Source organism: Chamaea fasciata, unplaced genomic scaffold (genome assembly GCF_029207755.1).
Source record: "Chamaea fasciata isolate MVZ Bird 193981 ecotype frontalis unplaced genomic scaffold, bChaFas1.0.hap1 SCAF_1, whole genome shotgun sequence".
Taxonomy (NCBI): Eukaryota; Metazoa; Chordata; class Aves; order Passeriformes; family Sylviidae; genus Chamaea; species Chamaea fasciata.
Window position 1 is genome coordinate 149,548,568 of NW_027094086.1, and position 24,376 is coordinate 149,572,943.

The following is a 24,376-nucleotide window of genomic DNA, read 5'->3' on the forward strand; positions in this document are numbered from 1 at the left end:
CGTCCCCTTTTCATTTACAAGACAAATATTTTGGGTCTGACATTTTCTTCTGCTGAATTTTAGTTTGCTCAGAGGCTCTGGTGGCCCTGCAGTCAGGAATTGTGTCTGTTATCCTCTACTACCCGCCTTGGATGTGGGACAGTACCATCCTTATTCTTTACACCTGGTATTTAACCCTCAATTCCCTTCTCTCACCTGCTGTTCTTTGGGATGGCAACTCAGATTTTTGCCTGCTGTACTACAGCCGTCAGTGAGGCACTGCAGTTCTTCCCCACAAATGCTTTCTGCATGCTTCCCATAGGTTTGCCCCATGCCTTTCATGGCAGAGGTGTCAGATCTGGGTGAACTTTAAGGCCCCTTCCAACTCAAACCATTCTTTGATGCTTTGATTTGAAACTTCCAGCACTCAAAAGTTCATCCCAAGGAAGCTATTTTTATCCAGTCCTTCTACCTCGAGCAGATAACTTCCATGAATGAGCCACCACTGAGTCATTGACCTTTCAGGATTAAATCAAAGCAATTAGGCCTGTCTTTTCCAGCTGATTTTCACTGAGGTAACATGGCAACTGGACAAACATCAGTGGCCCATGAGTATCACTCGATTCCCCTAAAAGCAAGCAAAGGATGAACTAAACCACTTTAATGGGGCGGGAAATTCACAGACTACACATCAACAGGTTAAATGGAATCAAAACAAGAGCCTGAGACCACTCTCACTCTGATGCACACCTGGTAACACAAGTTCTTCATATAAAAAACACTATCACTAAGTCACAGGTGTCTATGAAAAACAAACGGTGATAGAGGCCACTAAATGATCTATGTGAGATCTGTGGGGATTATCACAGAACCACGGAAATGCCTGGTTAGAAGGAGCAGCAGAGTTCATCTGGTCCAACTTGCGATTTCCTATTGCCACACACAGGTTTATTTTCACCAAGTAAAGCCAGAGCTTCTTCAGCTCCATGCTCAGAATTCCTAGAAGTGCTTCGTCTCATGAAGGACATGATAAAATCCCAGTGAAGTTTTCAAAGCTACTCGTGAACCTAAAGACTCTCACACACATAACTGAGCTACCACAGAGAAATCAATTTCTTCCCCTGAGATTTCAGGAGGTGAATTTTAGCTCAGGTGCACCAGGAGCTGAGTGCACACACAGTCGATTTTCACCTGGTCCCAGAGCATCAGTGACTCATTCACATCTCCTCCATTCATTCCTCTTCCTGCCCAGGGACTGGGAAAATGAGAAAGGGGTTGGATAAAGAGCCTAGGAGAGATAATGCACTAAATCAGACAGGAGACAGGCAGGCAGCTGCCCAACCACTCAAAGAAGTGATGAAAAAATAACCCCCCAGATCCTCTCAAAGCCCTGTAATTGCAGGGAGTGTGGTCAGGTGCTCATCTGTAATCCCAGGAACTCAGTCACAGATTTACATCTGAGATCTAACAGAGAATCAGTAAAATAGGAATCCCTAGGAAAGATTTTGCATCTGGTTTGCTGAAAAATCCAACTATGGATTAGCATATTTCTAGTTTCCAGAGAGCTTTTTACATATTCCCAGGATAAACTGAATCACACTGCTGTGATGCCTGTGTCTTCTGACAAACTCACCTCACTGGGTCAGCTCAGAGATCCTTCTAATCCCCCTCAGCATTCACTGAAGGAATAAAGCAAAGTGTTCATGGAGAATAAAACTGCTGTTATTACTGTTGCTGGATTTTTTTTTTTTCCCAAGAGAAACATGCTGTGAACACAGGAGAGATGAAGGGATTAAAAACAGATTAGAGAGAAAAAAATAAATCCAGACTGAGAATGGGTTTGTAGGTGGACAAGGATGACTTAACTGTGTTAAACGATCTTTGTGGAGATCCTTTAGTTCTCCCCAAAAAGGAGCAAGAAGCAGCAAAACCCAGTATTGCTACTGCTACAGCCAATCCCTGGAAAAGGGAGATGCAGTGAACCACCACAACTGCACTTGGATTTATCCCTGCCCCTTTTGAGACAGGCTTGGAAGCAGAGAACAGACTCAAGTGGGGATTTGTTCTCTCACTTTCACACCAAACAAAAGCCTTCTGATTTCTGGGCTGGTAAGGAGACTCCCCAAGTCACAGGCAGCTCTGGTGGGAATGTGCATCTTCAGACATTAATTTGGTAATAAATGACAGAGGGGCAAGTGGGTGAGTTTATAAATGATAATTATGTGGAATGGGAAGTTCAGAAGTTAGGATTAGATGGTCAAAATTAAACAAAATGTGAACCTATGGGATCCTATGTCTTTCTTTAATACAAAGTGTTCTCAATGAAGAATGAAAGGGGCTCTGTCTACAAAGGCCTTGTTAGCCGGTGACGGGGTCACTGTCCCCACACAGTCCCACTCACTCAGACAGGTGTGTGCCCAAATCCCTGCAATCCCACTCAGGATACCACCATCCACATCCTGAAAAGAAAAACAAGCCCTTGATGAAAAGGACTTTCCAAAAGGGCTTTCCAAATTTCTGTTTCTCCCCCAGAGCTCCTGGAACAGGAAGAACTCGCACTAGGAAGGAACCTGTGAGGAGCTTTCTCTGTGGAAGGCCAACACTGGAAATCTCTCTGCAGAGCCCTGCTTCTCACTTTCCCCTTCATCCCCAGCCTTTCACCCTGCTGGCTTGCAAAGGAATAGGGTATCCCCTCCTTTTGAATCACAGAAATCCATTTCCAGCACCCGACCTCCCATGTTCCATACTGGTTCCCACACAGAGATCAGTTTTCAGTTGTTCGAATGTGTTAAGGTCAGTCCAGAAACAGCAGTCTTTGAAATCCTTCTGCTTCCAAACTCTGCATCAGCTGCTCCAGTTGCAGAGCAGGAATCAGTGTGGAGCCTGAAGATCCCACAACAAGTCCTGATTAATCATGATGTACTTTGAAATACACAAATGCTGATGGTTTCAGGGATTACTGGCACAATTCAGCAATTCCTAAATTAGACAAAAATTCTTAGAAATGAGAAAAAGAATCCCAGGGAAGTCACATCTAAGTTTAGTTAAAATGGTGATGATGCATTAGCAAAATAGTTTCCTATTTTCTGTGTTTGTCTCATTTCCATAACACATTTTCTGTTTTCCAAAGCTCCGTTTTCTCCCTGGTTGATTAAGGAGGATGCAGCTCCTCTGAATTAATTCCTCTGTCACAGTATGGTCAGGGCTTTCCAACCACCAGGGGCTTGGGACAATACATCCAAACTGGGAAAGGCTCTTCCTTCTTCTGTTTTCCCAGGGAAAACTCTCCATGAGACTTGAGGGGTGGGTTTTTTTGGTTTTGTTTTTGTTTTTTTTTTTTTTTAAATACTGGGTTTCTATTCCTATAATTTGCTTCCAAGTATTGCTTCGCCCAGCACAAGTCTCATATGGAGCAGTATCTGGCCCTCTGTTATTCCCAGCACAGCAGAGAAAGAAGTCAGCATAAAGCAATCCAAGTTTTATTGATTTTATGAATTTGTCCCAAGAGCTACCAATTATGAACTCCAAGAATAACATCTGAGGGGAATGAAAACCGCACTGAAAAAAAAAAAAGGAAAATATCTACTAAAAATCCATTCCCCTTCAACTTCCATGGGAAACCTCATTTCTCATTGACTTCTCAAGCTGCTAAGAATGGCTGTTCTAATCTGGGTGTCAAGTCTGGATATTGGGGTCCAAAACTGAGTAGGAGGTTCCCTTTCCCAGGACAGCAAACCTTTGGCAAAGCCTTGAAGGACTGTCAGAGCCTGAGAATTTTATTCGAACGAGGATGCAGCCCGAAGTCCTGTTCTTCCACGCCACAGAAATTGCAAAGATTCACCATTATATGAACAGGAAAGATACTTCTATGTCACGGCAGAGCACAGAGGGAAACCTAAAGAACCTAAATCTGACTAATTTATTGATTTAACTGTTCTCGAGAACACGAGTAGGTCACAGTTGAGGTGCTGTTGCTCCATTGTTAACACATCTATGAGTTATTCCTGTTAAGTGGGAGCGCCTGGAGCATCTGTCAGGGAAAATTCAAAAGCCTGCCAGGGGACAGCACCCAGGCAGGAGTCATCAGACTCATGCAAAGGGCAGCAGTGCAGTGATGAACGCGGTGTGTCCAGCCACCAGCAATCCCTGCATCGTCCAAGGACAGGCTCCTGTTGCCTGCTTAGGCTCCTCTGATAGATTTGTTTCACCGCCGAATGGCTGCACCGTGCTTTGCGTGGCTGCACATCCTCTACCACAACACACCTGCCTGGGCACAAAGCTCAGCACTGCCCTTCCCTCGGCTTTTCAGAGCAGCCCTGGTGAAAGAGGCATCACCCACCCCACAGAAGAGGGGACACATCCTTCCCCACTGTGTCCTTGTCCCCGTTTCGCCTCAGTGAGGCTCTTTTGCCGTGCAGCAGGACGGGGAACAGCTCTGTCCCAGCCCAGGGTCACCCTGCAGCCATCCGTCCCTTCCATCCATCCCGCAGGTGACGCGGAGCAGCCGCGGGGGACACCGGCTTTACCTGCACTCTAAGTGACACCCTGTGGCTGGCAGGCGGAATGGCGGGTGACCATGGCCTCGGTGACATTGTCCCCCAGCTTTTGTGACAGCAAACAGAGGCTGGAAGCCGCCGAGTCACAGAGAATCTCAACGACTGGAGAGAACAGCCCCGTTCCACCTTCGCGGCTCCACCTCAGCCTCCCGCAGCTCGTCTGGATGGAAAACGGGTCACAAGGCACAACAAAACAAGAAATCCTAATGCACAAGGGAGTGTCCACACTGGATGCAGCTGAGTGGGATTTTTCCTCTCATTTTGATACGGTGAGATGAAGATGTGTAATATATTTCATGTTTTTCCCCTTCCCCATCTGCTCCTGAGCCATCCCCTCTTCCTCCCCGTGCTCCAGAAGCACACATTTTTGCAAGTATCATCTAATTCCAAACTTGTGGAAAGAAACGGACTTCAGTCCATCTGTTTGCCAGCTGGAAGTCACTGCCAGCTTAGACAACAGCAACTTCCAGAGAGATGGACGGGGCAGCAGCCTTAGGGAAAGAAAGAATCACAAAGAAGCCTCCAAAATGATGTGGGCAGCCCTTTGTTTGCTGACCCTCCCAAAGGCCCAGGGTTAAAAGCCCTCTCCAAGATGCGCCACTGCTCAGGTCTGATTGGCTTTGGTGCCGCAGTTCCAGTTCTGGTAAAGTTTGGGTGAATTTTGCCTCAAAAGCCAAGCCTAAACTGAAGAGAACCCAGAGCAGTACCAAAGGTAAAACAGGACCACAGCAAAGCCATCTCATAACTCAAAACATCTCCATCTTGCTAATTAGCAAAGAACTGAAGTACAAATCCGTGTTTAACTGGCTGGAGAAAAGGTCATTTAATGTTGACTGAAGTAACATTAACAATCTCCTTATTTTACTACATGCAATTAACTTGTGTCCTGGGCTCAATGAAGAAATCACATGTTTTACATGATAGTAGAGGGAGCAAGAAAAATGGATTCTTCTCATTCCTCCTGGTAAATATTTTTTCCAACACTTTTCCTCCAGACTGCAAAATCAGAGCCATCTCGTACCACGAATTACGCTTCATAAAGGAAAGGAAAAAAAAAGAAGAAAAACTTGGGGGGAAACAAGTGAAGCCTCTCCCATCTGTGCATGACTGAAATCCAGAGCCTCCCACTGTATTTGCAGAAGATGTGTGTATTTGTGTTTCTCTTGCAAAACCAGCAAGAGAAAATGAACAAAAATGGTTGAAATCTTCATCTGGACACAGAGCTATTGGAGACAAGCTGACCTAATCAGCTGCAGATCTGATCTCCTCAGAGAGAACCTTTACGAGCTTCAAAATGATGTTTTATTTCCTCCCCCAGAATTCCAATTCTGGACTTTTTTTTTTTTCTTTTTTTTTTTCTCCACAGTCAAGTTTGTTTCATTTCTCATCGGTCTCCTTCCTTTAACTTTCACGTACTCTTGACTTCCTAGCTGAAAATACTGTGTTTTACCCCCCAGGATGGCTGATAAATTGCTACTCCAAGGCTGCAGACTTTTTTTAACAACAACAACAACAAAGTCTTTTTCCAGTGACTCCATAACTAAAATTGGCTACCAACCATTTGTTTTTATCCCAAATCCCCTGTCATTAAAGAGTGGGATAAAAGGCTTCTGGACATCTAACAAGGTTACAGAAGATAGGTGAGGTGAGAGTAGCTTTAGGGCTTTATAGTAATTTTTTTGAGTCTGGAAACACATGTGCATGCCCATGATGGGCATTTTATTTCTCTCCAGTAATGATGAAAAGCAGAACTTCAGGGGTCTCTGTCATTTACAACAGGACTTCGCTTTCAAAAATGTGGCCTTTAGAAATCAAGCCAGAAAAACCTCTGGGGAACAAGTAAGTCATGTGAATGTGATCAACAGAATTGGTCAAGACACTAAAATACATGAGATAAAACACAAGTGAAAATGTTAATTGAGCCTCTGGGCCAGCCACTTATAAAAGTGCACATTTCTGTAATTATCAAGACAGAGCTTGCCCACAAAATATGAACAAGACTCTCACACCAACAATTTCCTAGCAAGGCTCATGTTTTATATGCAGGCTGGAGCAACATCTCCAGAACTTTGAACAATAATTAATCAGAAGGAAAAGCAGCAAAGGTTAGATCTCCATAGAAGAATGGGGGTTTAATCCACGAAAATTAGCTCTTTTAAAAACTGAATCATCCCTTTAAACCCTTTCAAAAGAGGGGAAATGCAAACCAGAAGAGCTATTAATTCACTTCTTCACCCTTCCCTCGGCACACAAAAGATAATTTCTCTGTGTTGAAGGTGAGACAACCATGAAATGCAGGAATTTTTCTCTCAGTGTGGAGCAAGCCCTGCTAACGGGTACAGGTGTGATCCGTGTGCCAGGGACTCCTTCCCCCATGCCCATCCACGTCAACAACAGCCCTGCTGCTAAGCCATCAACCCTCTCCAAAGCTTTCTCACCAGGCAGATGGTTGTAGGGCCAAGGAAAAGGTGCTGCACACCCGCTAAGAACAAGGAGGAACCAAGTCCCCATCAGGGCAAGGTTAGCAGGGATTATGTGCCTGTTTTCAGCTGCACAGTCCCTGGAGAAGGTGAGGAGGATGCTTTTTGTGATATCCAAAACACTCCTGTGAAGTGGCTGTTTCAGTCAAAGAGCTTCCCCACACTGAGAGAGAGAGAGAGGGGAATTTGCAGGCAGGAGTTGGAGCTACAGAGACCTTTTGTTCCTGCCCATCACAAAAGCAGTTTGATGTCAATCCCCAGGTGTGGGATCAGACCAGCACAACACACGCCCAGGGATGAATTCAGCTGCCTGAACACGGGCATTGGATCATTTGTCACTGAGCATCTGCAACACCTGTGTGGCCTGGGAGATTAAACACAAAGCTGCAACAAGGCTGGGCCCTCTGAAACAGGAACAAAATACCCCTGGGCACAGCCAACAGCACCATCACTTCTGCAGGGCCTGCTGAGCTGAGCTCTTCATTTAGGCTGAGCTCAGTAACTCCCTAGGCTTCACTCCTTCCGTCAATTAGAGCACCACTGACCTGTATTAGAGCTCAAATACTTAAATTAGCTGCTGGTATTACTTGGAAATACCTAGATTTGTGGGTTTTAATCTGAAAGACCTAAATGCCTCCAGCTCCTGCAGAGCAAAGTGAGCAGCCCGTGATGGATGGGTGTCACCAAAGAACCACCCCCTGCCACACCAGGTGTCTGAGACAAGCTCAAATCAGTTGAGGCTACAAAAGTCAACACGTTTTGTCCATCAGATGAACATTTAATCCTGGATTTTCCCCTTGCACAGGGAAATCTGTAGGGAAAGTGTTAATGTAGGCATACTTTAGCCTGTAACACGCTCTATGTACATGCTTGAATGGCTGCTTTTCAGTAAGCAGCAAAACCTGACTCATTACAGGCCATTTGCTGAATTAATCAAGCTTCAGAATATCCTAATAAGTGAATTAATCTGTTTCCTAAAACATGGCTAAAAGCTTCACACTGTCAAAGCATAAACACATCTAGAGGGCAGCAACGACATTGTCATTTCTCGCTAAATATAGAACCTGAGCAGAGACAAGTGCAGTCACACACTGCACCAACACTAACTTTTATATTTTTTTTGCCTGTTTCTTTTAATTTTTTCCCACTTTGAGAATAATAATTTTTGAGCTTTGGTACAAAAATTGCAAGGTTGTAAGTGGACGGCATAATTTTCAGATCCTTGGTCAAAGAGCATTTTGCCCAAATTCACAAATCACACTGCAGGGTAACCAGAGCGTGATCTGTCAACACGACTTCATTTCCCAAACAAAGAGGGAGAAAAAGACCCCCAACACATCACCAAAATAACAGAATGTCAGGGATAAAAAATCCTCACAGACTGACAGACTTTGTTTTACGAATGCAGCTGAAACTTATCTGAGTCACTCAGCAGCTCCCAGGAGACACAGAGAAACACAGACCCAGGCACAGAATCACCACGGGAATTTCTTGCAGTTAGGATGGAAATATTTTGTGCAAACAGTTTATTCTAGTGTGGCAAACAGAAGGGGAGTTTTTTAAGCCCAAGTTCTTTTTCTTAAGGGTTTTTTTCCCCCTCAAATGCTTTTTCATTGAATTTGCTGCCATTGGCAGGGTTTGATAGCATTCCCCATCCGAGTTAGAGTCAACATCAAAGCCTGAGAGGTGACAGGATGGACACAAAGCAGGAGAGGTGCATCCAAAGCCTTTGATGAGCTGATCAGTGGAGGAACCTACCTGTCTGTTTTTGTCTTGAATTCCATCCCCTACGTGCACAGAGACTACACTGAGGTGCAGAAATAACCCCACGAGTACTGAAACTTGGCCATGGATCAGTGTCTTGTGCTTCTCTGAGTTTTTCATAAGCTTTTCATACAGTTTGGGCACTTCCCAGCCTGGATTTGCCAGTGTCTACAATGCAAAAGCTTTCCTTGACAGGGAATGCCACTGAGTTCATTCCCTCCAGATGATGAGCTGCTTTTAGGAAATTGGTGGGAAATTGGAATCTTTGAGAGCCTGATTTCTAAAACTGAAAAAGAAATCACTGAAACTAATTTTTTTACAGGCTTTCAAATGAGAGATATACTCACACAGATATACAAAATATACTCACAGATATAAAAAAATCAATGCAAAGAAAAGCTGTAGTTCCTGAAAGGTGGCAGCTATTGAGCATGGGATAACTGATACTATAATAAAGGCTGAGTTACAACCTAGAGCTGGATAAGCTCTTACTAGAAGAAAGGCAATACAAGGTAGTTTTTCTAAATTGGTCTTGATTTTGCTCTCAAAAAAAAAAATCAGTAAAATATAACAAACCATAATTTCTCCCTCTGCCTCATCAAAATGCAAAACAAAACAGAACTACATGTCCTAGGCAGAAATCTTACGTTGATTCAAGCCATCTCCTATCAGACCCTCATTCTGAGCTGTATTATTCACCTCTGAGATTTGCAAGATCCATTTCCCATTCTTTAATCAGTTGTCTGTGCTCATTTTATCATCTGCACAGGGAACACAGCTGAGGTTTTCAGCACAATGAGCCTGATCACAAATGAGGCAGCCCACAAACCAACTTGGTGAAATCATTCAAGTGGTCAGGATGTGTCAGTATTTGGTTTTCCCAAATTCTGGATGTGCTCTGCATGTAGTAATTGCATTTTTTAAATGCCAAAAGAGATTGTACCTGTGTATTCAAACCTTCACCTGCTGTCCTACTTCTTTCCCAAGCTTTAACTACTCAACTGCTATTTCCCAAGGAGCTACTGATTCCAAAAGTAGACCAAATTTTGATACAATCCTTTCCTCTGTTTTCTGCACTACAACTTGGAGGAATTAAACACACAGAAGTGTCTAAGATCAACTGGAGGGAGCTACTCACATTTTATGTTGAAAGGAGAAAAATATCCATTTCCTCAGAAAATAATGCTTCAGCATTTCAATAACATATTTCCATCAATCTTTAATTTAATTAACATGTCATTGTTTTAAAGGCAAACTTACTAGGACTGCAATACAAGCATCAGCCACCACTGAGAAGAAGAACAGGGAAAAACTTTTAATCAGGTCAATGATAAGCTACTGAAAGCCTCAACAGCGTTTATAAAAACCAAACTAGGGTGTTTAATTTTTTTTTTTTTTCCCTCCACACACAGGAAAAAAATTTCAATTCTTTCCACTGTGCTCTGCACTGCCCTTAATTCTCAGAAATTTTCTTCTGGTCTTAACTGAGACTTGTCCAAGTAGTGAACTACCTGCTGTAAGCAAAGCCAGCATCACCCAGCCCATTCCAGGTTGCCTCCTATTTTCTTGCAAAGACCCAGGTCTGAGATTAGAGGGCTTTAGGATGATTTTGCAGTTCTCTGAGGCAACCTTTTACTTTGCTCAAAGGCTGGGGTGACAGAAGCTCGTCCCTAAGGACAAATCTGGCAGGGAACTTTGTTTCACAGAACGGGCACATCAAACTTTTGGCCAATTATCTGACCACGATACCTAGAACTGGGGAAATAATAAATTCACTTTCTACAAGTTTAAAAATAAGATCTAAAATGTCAGGGTCACTCTTTTCTGGGACTTAAAAATGCTGGTCCCACAAAACTAACACTACCTGCAAATAAGACCATCAACACCCAAGCAATAGTTCAAAGTGAAACATGGAATGAAATTATCCCTACAGTCAAAACCACACTGAAAAAATGCGTGACAAAAAAAGCGGGTGCATATATTTGGAATTAATACGTTTAAAAACTCTTAATGAAAGGTCCAAAGGGTATTGACAGATAAGCAAAAGGAAATGACTGCCTGGGTCCCACAGCCTGAATAATAAATTTGTAGTGAGTCATCATGATTGTTTACTTCGAAGAATAAAGCATCCAGGAGATTTCTAAGGAGCCCCCATGCTCCCTTGCTTTGAATATGATTTGCCTCCTAATTTCCTCTCCTGTCTCCCGTGCAGAGCTGATGCAGCTCCAGCCCCAGCAGCCAGTCCCCTGATGAAGTTGCTAAAACAGATTCCAGCCCTCAGCCTTCCTTCTGTTTGTTAGATACAACTCCCAGCACGGTTTGAACCCCTGCTCACACAGCCAGCCTGGAAAAGGGACTGTCCTTCCGAAATACAGTCCTTAGGTGTTAGCACTAAGTGTTTCATGAGCCAAAGGTTGTGTAATTATAATCCAGGTGGCTGATGCACTGCTACAAACACCCTGAGCTTTACGTAGCTACACATGCACAAACACACAAAGCACAACAAATCCTCCCCAGACTGCAGAGGATATTTTCTGCCCGGATCTCCCTAAATGTACTTCAGCAAAGAGGAAACAGTGTCCACAAGTCTGCACTTTTGAGAAATCTGCATCATTCCAGGCAAGAATTTTGAAAATACAGGCTGGAATGTGGAGGAAACGTTGATTCCCAAGAAATTTTTTTTTTTTTCCTTAATGGAAATATATTTTTGGTGTCCCCAGGCACCTTCTGAACACGAGATCTGCGGGAGAAGAGAGGAGTTTGTACTTACTCGTGGTGTTGTATTTGATCCCATTGAAGAACTCCGGGCAGGGTCTCTCCACGAGTTCCCCCGCAGAGGTTCTGGGCCAGCAGGTCCCGATCTGGTCCGTGGTGGCATTGCAGTACGGACCTGGGGTGAAAGAAACGAGACAGAAAAGCAAGAAGAAGCAGTTGAGAAAGCACAAAAGCCACACACTTTGCATCACAAAACAAACCGAATCTCAGCGCTTCTAAAGCTTTTCCCGAGCTCTGCACCAGGTAACGATTCCTACCATCAAAGCCCAGGAAAGGGATAGAGGAACTCTCTAAAAAAGTCTCGTGTAAACGATCCAGGAGGCTGCAGTTCACGTCAAATTCTTCTAAGATGAACTGAGAGATGGTCTCATCCATTATTCCCTCTGGGACTGCTGGACTGGATCACGCTCCTTCACCCCTTTCTGGTTGTTTTTTGGTCCCCTCTTCTTCTTTCCCTTTCCGGAGCCAAAGGAGCATCAAGCTGCGGGCACCCCGCAGTCTGGTGTGTGCGAGCCTCTCCTGCTCGCAGCGTGCTGACAACTTGGCTGATAGTCTGCGTCTGCTGTGCAGTTCAGCCCTCCGAGCTCTTCTTCCCTTTAAATCCAGCGGCTCGGGAGCCAATGGGATCGGGCTGAGCCCGGGGCGAGGGGCTCACGTCTCCTCGGTGTCCCTGGGCTCGCAGCTCCCAGATGCCGCCTCACTTTGCCAGATCGCTGTGCTGCTGCATCTCCCTCCCTCTCCTCCTGCCTCTCCCTCCCTCCCTCTGACACACAGAGGCACAGTTTTATTGTCAGCTCCAGCGATGAGCACTTTTGCAAAAATATACTCGCTGCAAATTAAAGCCAGGGGGAACAGGAAAAGCTATCAGAGGAGTAGAAACTCCTCGGGTTTTTTTTGTGGAGCAAAGCAATTCCTGCCTTTGCTGCGTGGAAGTGAGGATGAGCAGGGATGCTGGGGCAGGGTGGGGGAAGGAGGGACCCGGTCCTGGAGCTGCAGTGCTGGATGCTGTGCAGGCTTGAGAAAGAAGAGAAATAATAAAAGCAGGGATGAAGGAGATGATCTGATAGAAGAGAGGCATTGGAATAAAGGAATCTGGAGTAATCACAGAATCAAAGTCTGGGATGGAAGAGATGCTAGAGATCATCTCATTCCAATACCCTGCCATGGGCAGCGACACCTTCCAATAAACCAGGTTGCTTCAAGCCCTGTCCAGCCTGGTCGGGAATAAAGAAATCTGGAATAATGACCCACAGAAGAGGCAGAGTGAGGAGAGTAGGGAAGGGTTGGGAACCCAGCCTGCGAGAAGGCACTGAGGGAACACATCTTTCAGCCACTCACACAGATGGGATGGGGTGGACGATAGAGCAGGGCAAGGCATGTAGAGCTCCAAAGGAAAGGATGGATCATTCAGGAGACAAGGAAGAAAAGAAATGCCCCTCTCATTTTACACTGGTAGGAGAGAACAAGGTTTCCAGAAAGGATGAGCACCCAGGATGACCAAGTGCAAGAGGAGGAGCCTCTAAGCCAGAAAACCCTGGTGTGGGGAGAGAGGGAAGAGCAAAGGGCTTGACAAACCGAGGTCAGTGTGGGGCAGGATGAGAAGGGTCGGGTGAAGGGGAAGGAGGAGGAGTTTGGAAGGAGCTGCCCAGAAGGTTGGTTATTTTTGGGAAATCAAAGCTCAGCAGAGTGGGAACTGGGTGAAGGTCTGCACTCTGGGACATGCTGGAGAGCAGCTCACACCCGACCAGCCTTTCTGGCTTGCTACACCAGGCTATGAGGAAATCCCTCAAAAAAAGTGCTGCTAAGGAGGATCATTTATGATCACAGATGCAGAAGGATTTTGGGAAGCAAACAGAAACTTGTGTAAGGGAGCAGACCAAGACCAGTAGATGTGGAAGTGGCGGAGAGGAGTGCAGAAACACAAGGCAAAGACAGCAAAGGAGATTTGACAGAAAGAAATTGATCCCCAAATTAAATATTTACAGTCTGTTCACAGCTTTAGATCGGGCAAGGTGCTTACACTGAGCTCAAAGCAGTGGTACACGTTTCCTATAACATTTGTACCCACCCTGCAAAGGCCAGGACTTTCCTTTTATTCATATTTAAGACTGAAGGGCTTTATTCTTTACTTTTGGAGGACCAAAAGAATTGTGGCATCCAAAGAGAGGAAAAAGAAAAAATAACTGGGTTAGAACAACAAATAAATTAACAACATGCACTGAGGAGAGAACTAGCCAGGATGTTACTTTGCCATCTGGGAATCTGGAGATTTTCTAACATTTTCAGATTGCAATGGAGAGAGGGGAGGAGTGCCACTGTGGTTTTGGGATAAGTATTTTTATTTGAAATATGTAAAAACCCACGAGAATAACAAGTGTACTAACTCTCCAGACACTGTGATATTCTGAGGCAAGCAAATGCATCTCTCTGCTTCTGTCTCTGGAACCTTGATCTCCTTCCCAAGTGAATGTTCCCAAAACTTCAGCCTTTCTGGAGAAATCTCAGTTGCAAAAAATTAACCCTTGTCAACACCAACAGATCTCTTTGTCCCCTGCACCTCTAACCCCAGAAAGCAGGAGAGAAATTTATTTTAGCATCACTCATGTAACGTGACCACCACCAACCTACTGGTTGTCTTTAAGGAGAAAACCCCTTCTCTTGAACTTTCAAGAGTGAGGGATTAAGGGTGCTCTAAACCTTCTTTTCTCCTTCCTGACAGTGCAGTTGAGCTCATAAAATTCCTCCGTGTTCCCCAAGGTGAGCCTCTCAGGGGTGGCTTTGAGACCTTCTCACAGGACAGCATCTGAAGGTGCCCATTGGCCACTCCCACACAGGCAGGACTGAGCAGTCAGCAGGACACTGGGCCAGGATGTTGTAAGATTATTTTTTTTTCCTGCCTCTGCTGCCTCTCTGCAGGAGAAAAATCACATAGCCTGGCCAAAAGTCTTCATTTCTCACCTACTGTCTGCCCTTTCTATTTTTTCACACTGTTTGTTCAGCACACTGGAATCAGAATCTTGGTCGGAGGCTTTGGGCACTGGAGTTTCCTGAATTTTTTGAGGAATGCATCACTTAATAAATTACAAAAAAATAATGACAGTTAAAAAAAAAAAAAGTAACTACTTTTAAGTTTGGTAAATGTTTCACGTTCCTAAAAGCTGCCCTGTGTTTTCCAGCATAAACTCTTGAAGATTTTTCAAATGGTTCAAATATTACAGAGTCGAACACTAAGCTGGATTTCATTTCAGTTCTGTTCTTTATAGTGGTTAACACCTGAAACAATAGCCCTGAATTAAACTAAATATTTTTTCAGGATCAGGAGAATGATTTCTTCATTTCAGTGAGAAGAGCTAGAAAATCTTCAATCTAAACTGATTTCCATCTTTTCAGTTCCAACGTTAGAAAATCAGAAGCAGCAGGTGTCATACAATCCTGTTGTGTTCCATATATTTAATAATAATAATAATAAAAAACCCACTGCAAAAGTAAATATAGAGGGGATGAATTTTGAGGATTAAGTCTGAATGAAGAAAATAATTTATTGTTCCTCAGTCCACAAAACAGCACCATTCTTTAATAATCCCAGTTGTACTGTAACCTCTTGATGAAAAACTACTTTTGCAGCTATCCCTGGGTACAATTAACCACTTCATCAAAGTCTCCCTCTGACTGGGTCTAGTGAAATCCTGACTCTGTCAGCCGGACTCATGTGATGTGAAAACGTTGTTCTTTATGCAAGAAGCAAATTCAAATATATGAAAGATTGACAGGAATTCTGCAGCTGCTGACACTGCTGCCTCTCTGCCAATGCCATGGTGCACACAACACAAATCAGACCTCGCCAGGCAGCAGAGATCTGCCTTAGAAATTCCTCAGCACCCCAAGAAAGCTGGGATTTGCTTCCTGGCAGGAAGAAAACCTTTTCCAGCTTCAAAATGGGCTCAATCCTGTGTGCTGCTATTCACTGGTTGGTTTGGGTGCATGTGCAAGGGTCTGGAAGAGAACAAGACAGACAAATAAACCTGTCCACACACACAGAGCTCAGTAAGACCCTTCAAAGAGGACTTACTAAAAGGTCACCTACAGTTCTTCTGGGAAAGGAACGAGCTCTGCTCATAAATGGCAATGGAAACCTCTCTATGACAGCCCTCACACCACTGTTACACAGCTGCTTTCTTCATCTACAACCCACTCCAAGCCACAGCTGATGGAATTAACCAGAGCACAGCTTTTCATTTGCCTCACTAACAGAGAGTAGCAAGGATGAGCTGTGATTATCCAGTAACATCAACACTCAGCTCTATGCAGATTCAGGCAGTCACTGTGTTTGGAGAGGGTGGAAGGAGCTCCAGAACCACCTGACTTCTCCTCAGACACTCCACACAAAATCAAGAAATCCCCATGTATTTCAAGACCCAGGATGATTATTGTGAGGAGGGAAAAAAAGCAAAAAAAGGAAAAAAAACCCCAAAAAACCCCACAAGTTCTCTCCTCATTTCCCTTCTTCGGAGAAGGAAAAGCCACTGCATTCAGCCTCCCACTGCAGTGACAGTTTTATCACTCACATTCTCGATCTGTCAATGTGAAGAGCTCCTGCTCCCCCAGGCACAGCAGTCACCCTCTGCTCTGCTTTGCATCAAGGCTTAGGGGCAGGAAATGCACATCATCATCTATCTGGTGATACCAATGTCCTCTGTACCTCAGGGCCATTTGGCTTTCAGGAGTTTTACCTCATCACTGTGGAAGTATCACACCGAGTCACGGTCCCAGTGTTCCTCCTAACCCAGGTGTGCATTTCCACATCCAGACTCTTCATCTAATGGATAAACTGGTCTGTTAACTCAGTCGTGGAGCTGTTAGCTGTAAACATGAGGCTGGAGGGTTTCAAATGGCACAGTAAGTTTTTTTCTCATCTCCTTTTCCTCTCTGAAAAGTGTTCCCCAGTAATCCTGTGTTACTGCAATGACCTTCCAGCACCAAACTTTCAAGTTACTGGGACTATTCAGCTTGGTAAGGAATGTAAGACTTTGAGGAAGGCACAAATTTACTAAAGGGGCTTCTGGGCCACAAACCTCAAGGCCCTCCTTCTCAAGCTGCACTGCAAAACCGCTCTGACTGCACTTCCCAAATGCAGGGACAACATGACCATTGTCTGGTTGAGTATTTATCTTCCCATTCCAGGTGTGTAAATGCAATTTTCAGAGTGGGAGCATGTTCAGACCACAGGAAGCAAGGTAATTCAAGCAGCAAGAGATTGAGTACAGCTAAAAGGTCTCCACAGGCAGTTCTAGAATGGCTGTGGATTCGTCACACATGGCTGACTTCTCTGCCACCCCACACCACGGCTCCTCACAATGAATTCCACTCTGCTACAGGAGTAGGCTGCTAAAGAAAATCCCTTCTCAAACTGAGGGCTACACTTTTAATCAAAATCTGATCCTTTCTGCACCTACTTGAGACTTACATCGAAAGTTCAGAGCTGAAAACTGTATGTGGAGAGGAAGATTAGACATAGATACATAGAGATCTTTGTTTCAGCTGATCATCTCATTTGTTAGAAACAGGAGACATCCTTTACTGCTAGAAATGAGGTATGACTCCACTGAGCAAAGATAAAATTAATAAATGCAGGCCTGTGGTGATGAATCTTTGCAGCTTCATTGATGCTAGAAAATATTTACTGGGAGTGTAAAAAGATCCAACAGCATAAGTAATAAATGGCTACAAGCCATTTATTATTTATGCTGTCAAATCAATATATTTCAATATCATATCAATATATTTCTTTTGGCACATTAATACACTTGTCATTCTCTACAGCTACAAAACCTGTGTGAGTGAATCATGTTACATGAGACAAATGATGAGACACTGCAGGGAGATTACAGGAACACAAAACACACAAAAGAACCAACCTTGACAGACTAATAAACTTCCAGAGCTGTTTTTCTTGAAGTGAGGTGTTTTGGATGAATGTGTAGAACATCATCTACCGCACATAAGAGCACAGCAACATTCCAGAATAACTCTGATTTTATACACGGTCAAGTTCAGAGTCAGCACTTCACAGATACACAAGAACACAAAGGAACGCATGCGATATATTTATCTATGCCTGGCAATGACCTGCTGCTCTGTTTACAGCATAAACACAAAAAAAAGCAAAAAAAAAGAGGTTAAGTCCCATCTGAATGCATGATGACCATGAGGATGTGTGTCATTAGTCCCACTCTTTCTGTTGTGTTACAATGGGACTACTTCCAAAGAGGATGAAAAGATTCAGGGATCTTGTCCTGGTCTCCTCCTCACAACGCATCACCCATGAAACTTCTTGTGGCTTAATTCAGGATATGCCAAACTTTTGCTCTCCCTGCCTCCCACTCTGCTTTGTTGTGCTGCCTTTCAGTGCATGCTGGGAAGATCAGAGCAGTCTTTCCACGCATCATAAGCTGGGAGGATGTACAGAAATAAAAGACACCGAAACGTTCAGAAGTCAATCCCTCATTTCCTCTGGGAACTCAACAGGCATTGCACGGTGCCTGATTTTGAAACATCAGGTAGCTCAGAGAGCACGAAGAGAGAGAAATAGCACATGATTATGCTGCTCTAAAAATGACCCAAATCAGATGCCACAAACAAAACCAGCCTGCTCAAATTGGCAGGATCTAATCAACAGGGCTCCCTAAGAAACTTTAATAGCAGAAGTGAGAGAATGAATCCTTTGGTGTCTGGGCCCTGCTGACATGGCCTAGCACACATGGTAGCTACAATGTTGTGACTCCCAGTTTTAAACCATCCAACTCATACTTGCTTGGGTTTTCTTTGAGGAGCACCATTAGTCTGGCTTTGGGACCCTGGGCTGGTGGCTTCTGTACTCCTTTGGGCCCAAACCGAGTGGAAAATGGAGGACTTGTAACAGATTGAAACACTGCAGAGTTACCAGCGCACAAGATTGCTCTGACTGCTTTCCATGAGTTATCAAAGCTGCCATTGATGGGCAAGCAGGATCTAGACTCTGATTCCACTGCCCAAAAATGTGTGACCTGCAAGATCTAAGGTACTCCAGCACATCTGGAATAGCCACACGAGGCTGGCAGATAAACTCGGGACCTTGGGAAGATCCATCCCTTCTGAAGCAGCAGTCACAGGACAAACATTTTGTCCTCAGGCATCTCAACTGTCCTGGGACACTCATGGATATCAGACTGGGCAAAATGTGGGCCTGTCATAAAAGGGAAGAATCTCATCAGCAGCATGTCACAGGGAGTTTTTCACTATTTTTACTTAGACTTTACTCAATGAAGTGGATTTTTATTCCTAGGGTTACTTAATTTAAATCATTCATAAATGTGGCAAACCTCCTAAAACATAAAGAGGAGCACAAGCAGTAGCCTTTTAGAGCAACTAAAGTTTTCCTGAACAGTGGTTGAACTGCTGTTTATAACACATATCAGGGAATTTACAAATTTTGGATACATCTCTTATTGTGTCCCCAGTGCAAATTCCAGAGATGCCAATTAACTGAGGTGTGCAACCAACAGGAAAAAAAATAAGAACTTTTGCCACGAGACTCACCTGATAAGACTGATTTTGTCTTCAGCTCTAACCAATACCCTGAGTAGATCTTTGCTGTCTTTAAGAGGAACCAACTTGGATTGATGTAAATGTCTGCATTAATCAGATTAATCCCATTCCAGATGCCCTGAACAAAGACCAAATATTTTGCTGAGCTCTTCCTCACTCATCTCCCTGGAGTGTTTGGCAGTTGTGATCCCATAACTTTGGGCTTATCACTTCACGGGAGAGCAAACAAAAATATTTGAAATTAAATACGTCAGGAATAAATCTGAGAAGAAAAATACCCTAACAGGACAGGACTATCACAATGCCAGCAGCATTATGTTTCAAGATTCCAGATTTAATGGAATTATTTACCAGAGGAAATCAATACAACACAAACACTGTATAAGATATTTGCATCTCTCTGCCAGCCACCACTCAGCAAACACCTGAGAAAATGCCCGGAAATAAAGTGGCAGGAATTATGAGCAGAATACTGACTTTGAGAATTGAGACAGTGGCTCTCAAACACATCATTTTCATCAGACAGTGAGGAGGATCCAGTCACACCAGACACCAGCTGGAATGATTAGGCATGAAAATGGATTATCATAATATTATTATGGCCATGATAACTGAGGAAAAAGAAGGTAATAATTGCCTGATCTGTGATTTTCAAACTGCTACCGCACACATTTGCAGCCCCGGAAGAACAGAGAGGATGTCAGAACATTAAATCTGTTGCAAGAGCTTGTGCCTGTGCCTATAATCAGTGACCTCACATAATTTTGGATATCTCCTGGGATAAAAGAATCCCTCTCCAGCTCTCTTCCCTAGCTTGGCTCACTACCCCTTGATGTTCTTACCACCAGGGCCAGTATTTCTGATTCTGCAGCTCAGGGTACTTCAGGTCTTGCACGGTTTAGGGTATTCGAGAGGTCCAGAGAGGCAGAAGGATTCATCTCACCTAATTCCAGCCACCTAAAATTTGGGTGTCTAGACTAAATCAGGTTCTCTAACAGTCTCCAGGAAAATGGACGCTTTCAGAGAATGATGATTCATTTAATTTGGAGACAAATACCTTCTTCAAATTTACGACTCTTAGATAGTCTACTTAGTAGGATGTTATTCCCCCAGGATACATTTGTACTTTAGAAAGAGCTCTCACCTGTGCGAACACATCACATGTCTGAGATGGGTATTGGAGTTTTATTTATGTGTCAGACAGAAATTGAAAACTAGGACTTCATGCTGCTTTGAAATGTACACATATTTGTTTAAATACTATGTTTTTATCTGAATTTTAATGATCTTGTATAAATAAAACTTACAGAATCCTGTTATTTTATGTCATACATTTTGAGCCATCTGTAAATTGTCTGTGTCCACTTTATGGCCAAAACTTTCACAACAAGTATAAAACCTTGGAAAACAGTTTAAAGCCTCAAAACCCAAGGTTTTTTTTTTTTTTTTTTTCTATTCTTATCAAGACTTTGGATACGGAGATCTCAATCTATAACTGGTTCCATCAGCATTTGTTCCAGTGGATTTTTTCAAAAGCTATGGATCAAGCCACGGAATTCAAAGCAAAACAACTGAAAACTGAAATAAGCACCAACATTGAAACAGATTTATTTGAGCAGAGATGTAAAACATGGGTAAATGTCATCAAGCAGCTGATAACGGGCTAGAGATTTTAATAACAGGTGCAGCAACAAATTAATCCTGGGAAGTGTGGCACTCCCAATCTGCTTGACAGCACAGCTGGGTTTCTTTCCCCAGGATGTGGTAATGTGGTTTTTATTTGGAACACCGCACGTCTCACCCCAATGAATATTAAAGAATGAGTTTGGGGAAATCACGTAACGTTCTGATGAAACATTTTGTTGCTCACATGCTCTCACACTCAATTGCAAAGGCAAGATAACAACATCTTATTGCTAAGCAAGTGATGCTTCTCCTCTGGACTCTTCACATCTTGTTAACCTTCCAAAATCTCCTACCACCTCTCAGAGTGCTCATCCATGGTATTGCCAACTGCCAATTATCATAAGCAGATGTCAAAATCTGTGATTGATTCCTGGAAAAAAGATTATTTTTCAGCATTTCTTCCCTTCTTCTGTTAATAAGATCATCAGAATCATCATTTACAGCAATATTTCAGGCTGGTCATCACAGCTTTACCTCTGGGGGCTACAAAATGATAAAATAATAATTATTACTTTTCTTTTGAAGAGATTTTTTGGCAGTTATTGCATTCTGAATACTAAGAATTACCTTTGTGAGGACCAAGTTCTTTTCATTTTCAACTCCTGTAAAGTTGTTAAGTATAAAAGCTATCAGTCTACCCCTAAAGTTTACCCCCTTCACGCAAATAGCCTTTATTAGGACAGAAATAAAAAAGGAATACACACACATTATTTCACTCACAGAGTTTTTCAGGTGCTGGTTTTTTTCAGGAATTTTCAGGAATTCCTCTGGATCGAAGCACTAATGTAAGAGAGGTATAAGTCATCCCTAACTTTTTAGGGATCCCTAGGGCTGGAAGTTCCTACCTCTGAAATATGTAGCAGATATTTCTGTCCCTGGTTTCTAGGCTCCTCTGGCTCTCTGCCAGAGCTCATCCCTTTCCCTCGGCCACTGGAGGGCTCTCCTAATTCTTTATTACTGCAAAGGAAACGTCTGATTGACGATAGAAACACTGCAAAAGAAAACCTGCTCCTAGTTACCTGAATGCAAAATCTGCGGCTGTCAAAACAGGAAGAGTTCACTGGTTCATGTGGAAAAAGATGCATTTTACTGCCTGCCTTTGGCAGCAAAAAGTGTTGCTACAGTAAGAGATGAATTTCCCTGAAAAGAAAACTTCCCTTTCCACACGAGTTTATGAATTGCACAAGATATTATGGGTTTAAGATGGCCAGCAGTGTTTGCTTTCATCACCCATTCCTCCCCACATCACCTTGTTTCACTCTGAAATCACTGCACAACTCAATTTCTTTTTCAGCTAAGTGTGATTCCAGCCCTCTGCCAGCTCATTTCTAACTTATTTCCCACCCCAATACCAATTTCCTGGGCTGGTTCAATTTGCTTTTGATGGATCAATCATCTTATCCCTTTCATATTAGTGCTGCTCCTGCGGAAAGAGGAGACTGTTTAAGGTTTTCCATTCCCCTGTGGGAAGAGGGATGTTCTGCCCACACAGCTGCGAGTACCTGCAGACTATTGCCAAATGAAAATTTCTGGCTGTTTCTTTTTTCCCCCGCTTCTTTTGGATCAAAAGGGCTGAGTTAGTTAAACTTAAATTGTTTGGTGGAAACAGAACGATTTTTTCCTATTTTTTCTTAACGCCATTTCAAGTACCAGGATAAAAGACATGTAGTTTCGATCACCCCAGAATAACAAATTGGGACAAATTTTGCCCTACACCTCTGTCACTCACTGCTCACCCAAACTCTTGGTTATATCCTGAATCAAAAATCAATTTTGTCCCCACCAGCCAGGGAGGGGTGCGGATTTTGCTATTATCCTGGTATGGCTTCTCTGAATTGCCCTGAATATTTTTAATTCTAAGTGAGATACAAGCCAGCCGGCCCATCAGGCATGGCAGAAAATATTTCATTTTCCATGAATTAGAATTTATTTTAAATAAAGAGCCCTGGCTGTGGTCATTTTATCCCAAATCCTTTGAGACAGTCTAACAGGGATAGAAAAAAATACCACTGATAATGGACAAATGGATTTTTCTTGGCCTGTGACTCTGCTTCTGTTTTTGAATATAAAATTAGCTAGAGTCGGGCTGAAACATCCTAGGGGTCATTTAAACTACACCTTAATTATTTAGTCTGATTTGCACTGGATTTTTAGCTTGCCAGGTGACAGAAAATATCAAAAAGAACAAAGGTGTAAAATTTCTAGCAGGAATTTACGTCAGTTTCCTAGATTTTTTGAAATCTGCAGCTTCCCAAACAAAATAAATGGTTGAGATCCTTGAATTTTAGATGTTGATAAGTGTTCAAGGCCAGGCTGGACTTGTTGGAGACCTGTTTTAAAACTTGCAATTTCCTGGAAGTGGAATCTGAGGTGTCTGACTTAACTGTGGTTGTCTACATTATGCATATTTAATTTTTAAAAGCTGAATTCTTTCTCCACCTCTATTTTTTATTTTAGATATTTTTATATATTATTATTATTATTATTATTATGGCATTGGAACTAGATGAACTTTAAAGTCCCTTGCAACTCATTTTGTGATTATGAGCAAAGGTTATTTCTCCAACACAGTCCTGTGAGTTTAACATTAAAATTCCACTCTCCACAGAAATCAATAGCTGAGTGTTCCCCCACACCAAGAAAGCCATGGCTCCATTTAAAATAATTGATTATTTTATGGAGACGAAAGAAGAGCCCAATTTACCCTCTTCAGATAAAAAAAAATTCATCATCTCCTTATAAGAAGCTTCTTATATAAGAATAAGCAATTTTTGGTTTTTAGAAGAAAACACCACCCCTCTTCAGCAGATTTATACTGGATTTTATGGATTATGTTCCCTAAAAGTCTTTGCTGGAGGCAAAACCTGCAGAAAATATAAACTAAGCAGTCCATAAAAATGTGATAGATGGGCACTGCTCATGCCAGCACTCCTCTGTGCTGCAGCTGATGTGGCTGGGATCATTTGTCTCAGTTTATGGTCTGCAGAGGAGCTGTCAGGGCACAGAACTCTCCAGGTCCCCTTAAAAGTCAAGAGGGATCCAGTCTGTGAAGTCAGCGGACTCTCTGGGAGGATTTCTGTCACCATAAAGGAGACACTTGAATTGGATCAGATAAATTGTCTTCTAAAAGAGTCTGTTTCTCACTATTAACAATAAAGACAACTTTGGGCTGACCTGCTCCCTCGGACACGTCTGTGCTGTAAATGTCTGAACTGAGGGACAGGAATTCCATCTGTAGGGAAAATAAACTGGAATCAGGCCTGGAAGATCTTTCCTGTAAAAACAGCCTCAACTTTGTGCAGAGTTGAACGCTTCCACTGAGGCTTTGCTTTGGCTTCTGTTTTTTGTACGGTTTTCTGTGATGATTTTATTTTGGCTGCGTAGGAATCCTGTTCCTAACCATGATGTCTTGTATCCAGCTTGGGGTACCCAGCACTGGAAGGACAAAGGAGCTGTTGGAGTGAGTGCAGAGGAGGCGCCAGGACAATCAGAGGGATGGAGCAGCTCAGCAGTGAGGAAAGGCTGGGAGAATTGGGATTGTTCAGCCTGGAA

General features: G+C 43.2%; 1 protein-coding gene across 2 annotated transcripts in view; it reads right to left on the reverse strand.

Moving 5' to 3' along the window:
• The window catches only part of CRHR2 (corticotropin releasing hormone receptor 2), a 138,918-nt gene that overhangs the window by 86,831 nt on the left and 27,711 nt on the right, over positions 1–24,376 (reverse strand). Inside the window, exons 1-2 of one of the 2 annotated variants that reach the window (XM_066201654.1) lie at positions 11,812–12,228; positions 11,550–11,669 (exon numbers count right to left, since the gene is read on the reverse strand). In XM_066201654.1, coding sequence (XP_066057751.1) covers positions 11,550–11,669; positions 11,812–11,929 — 238 coding nt within the window. In that variant the 5' untranslated portion in view covers positions 11,930–12,228. Of the gene's footprint in view, positions 1–11,549; positions 11,670–11,811; positions 12,229–24,376 lie in introns of those variants that run through there. The other variant, XM_066201645.1, reaches the window with a different exon arrangement.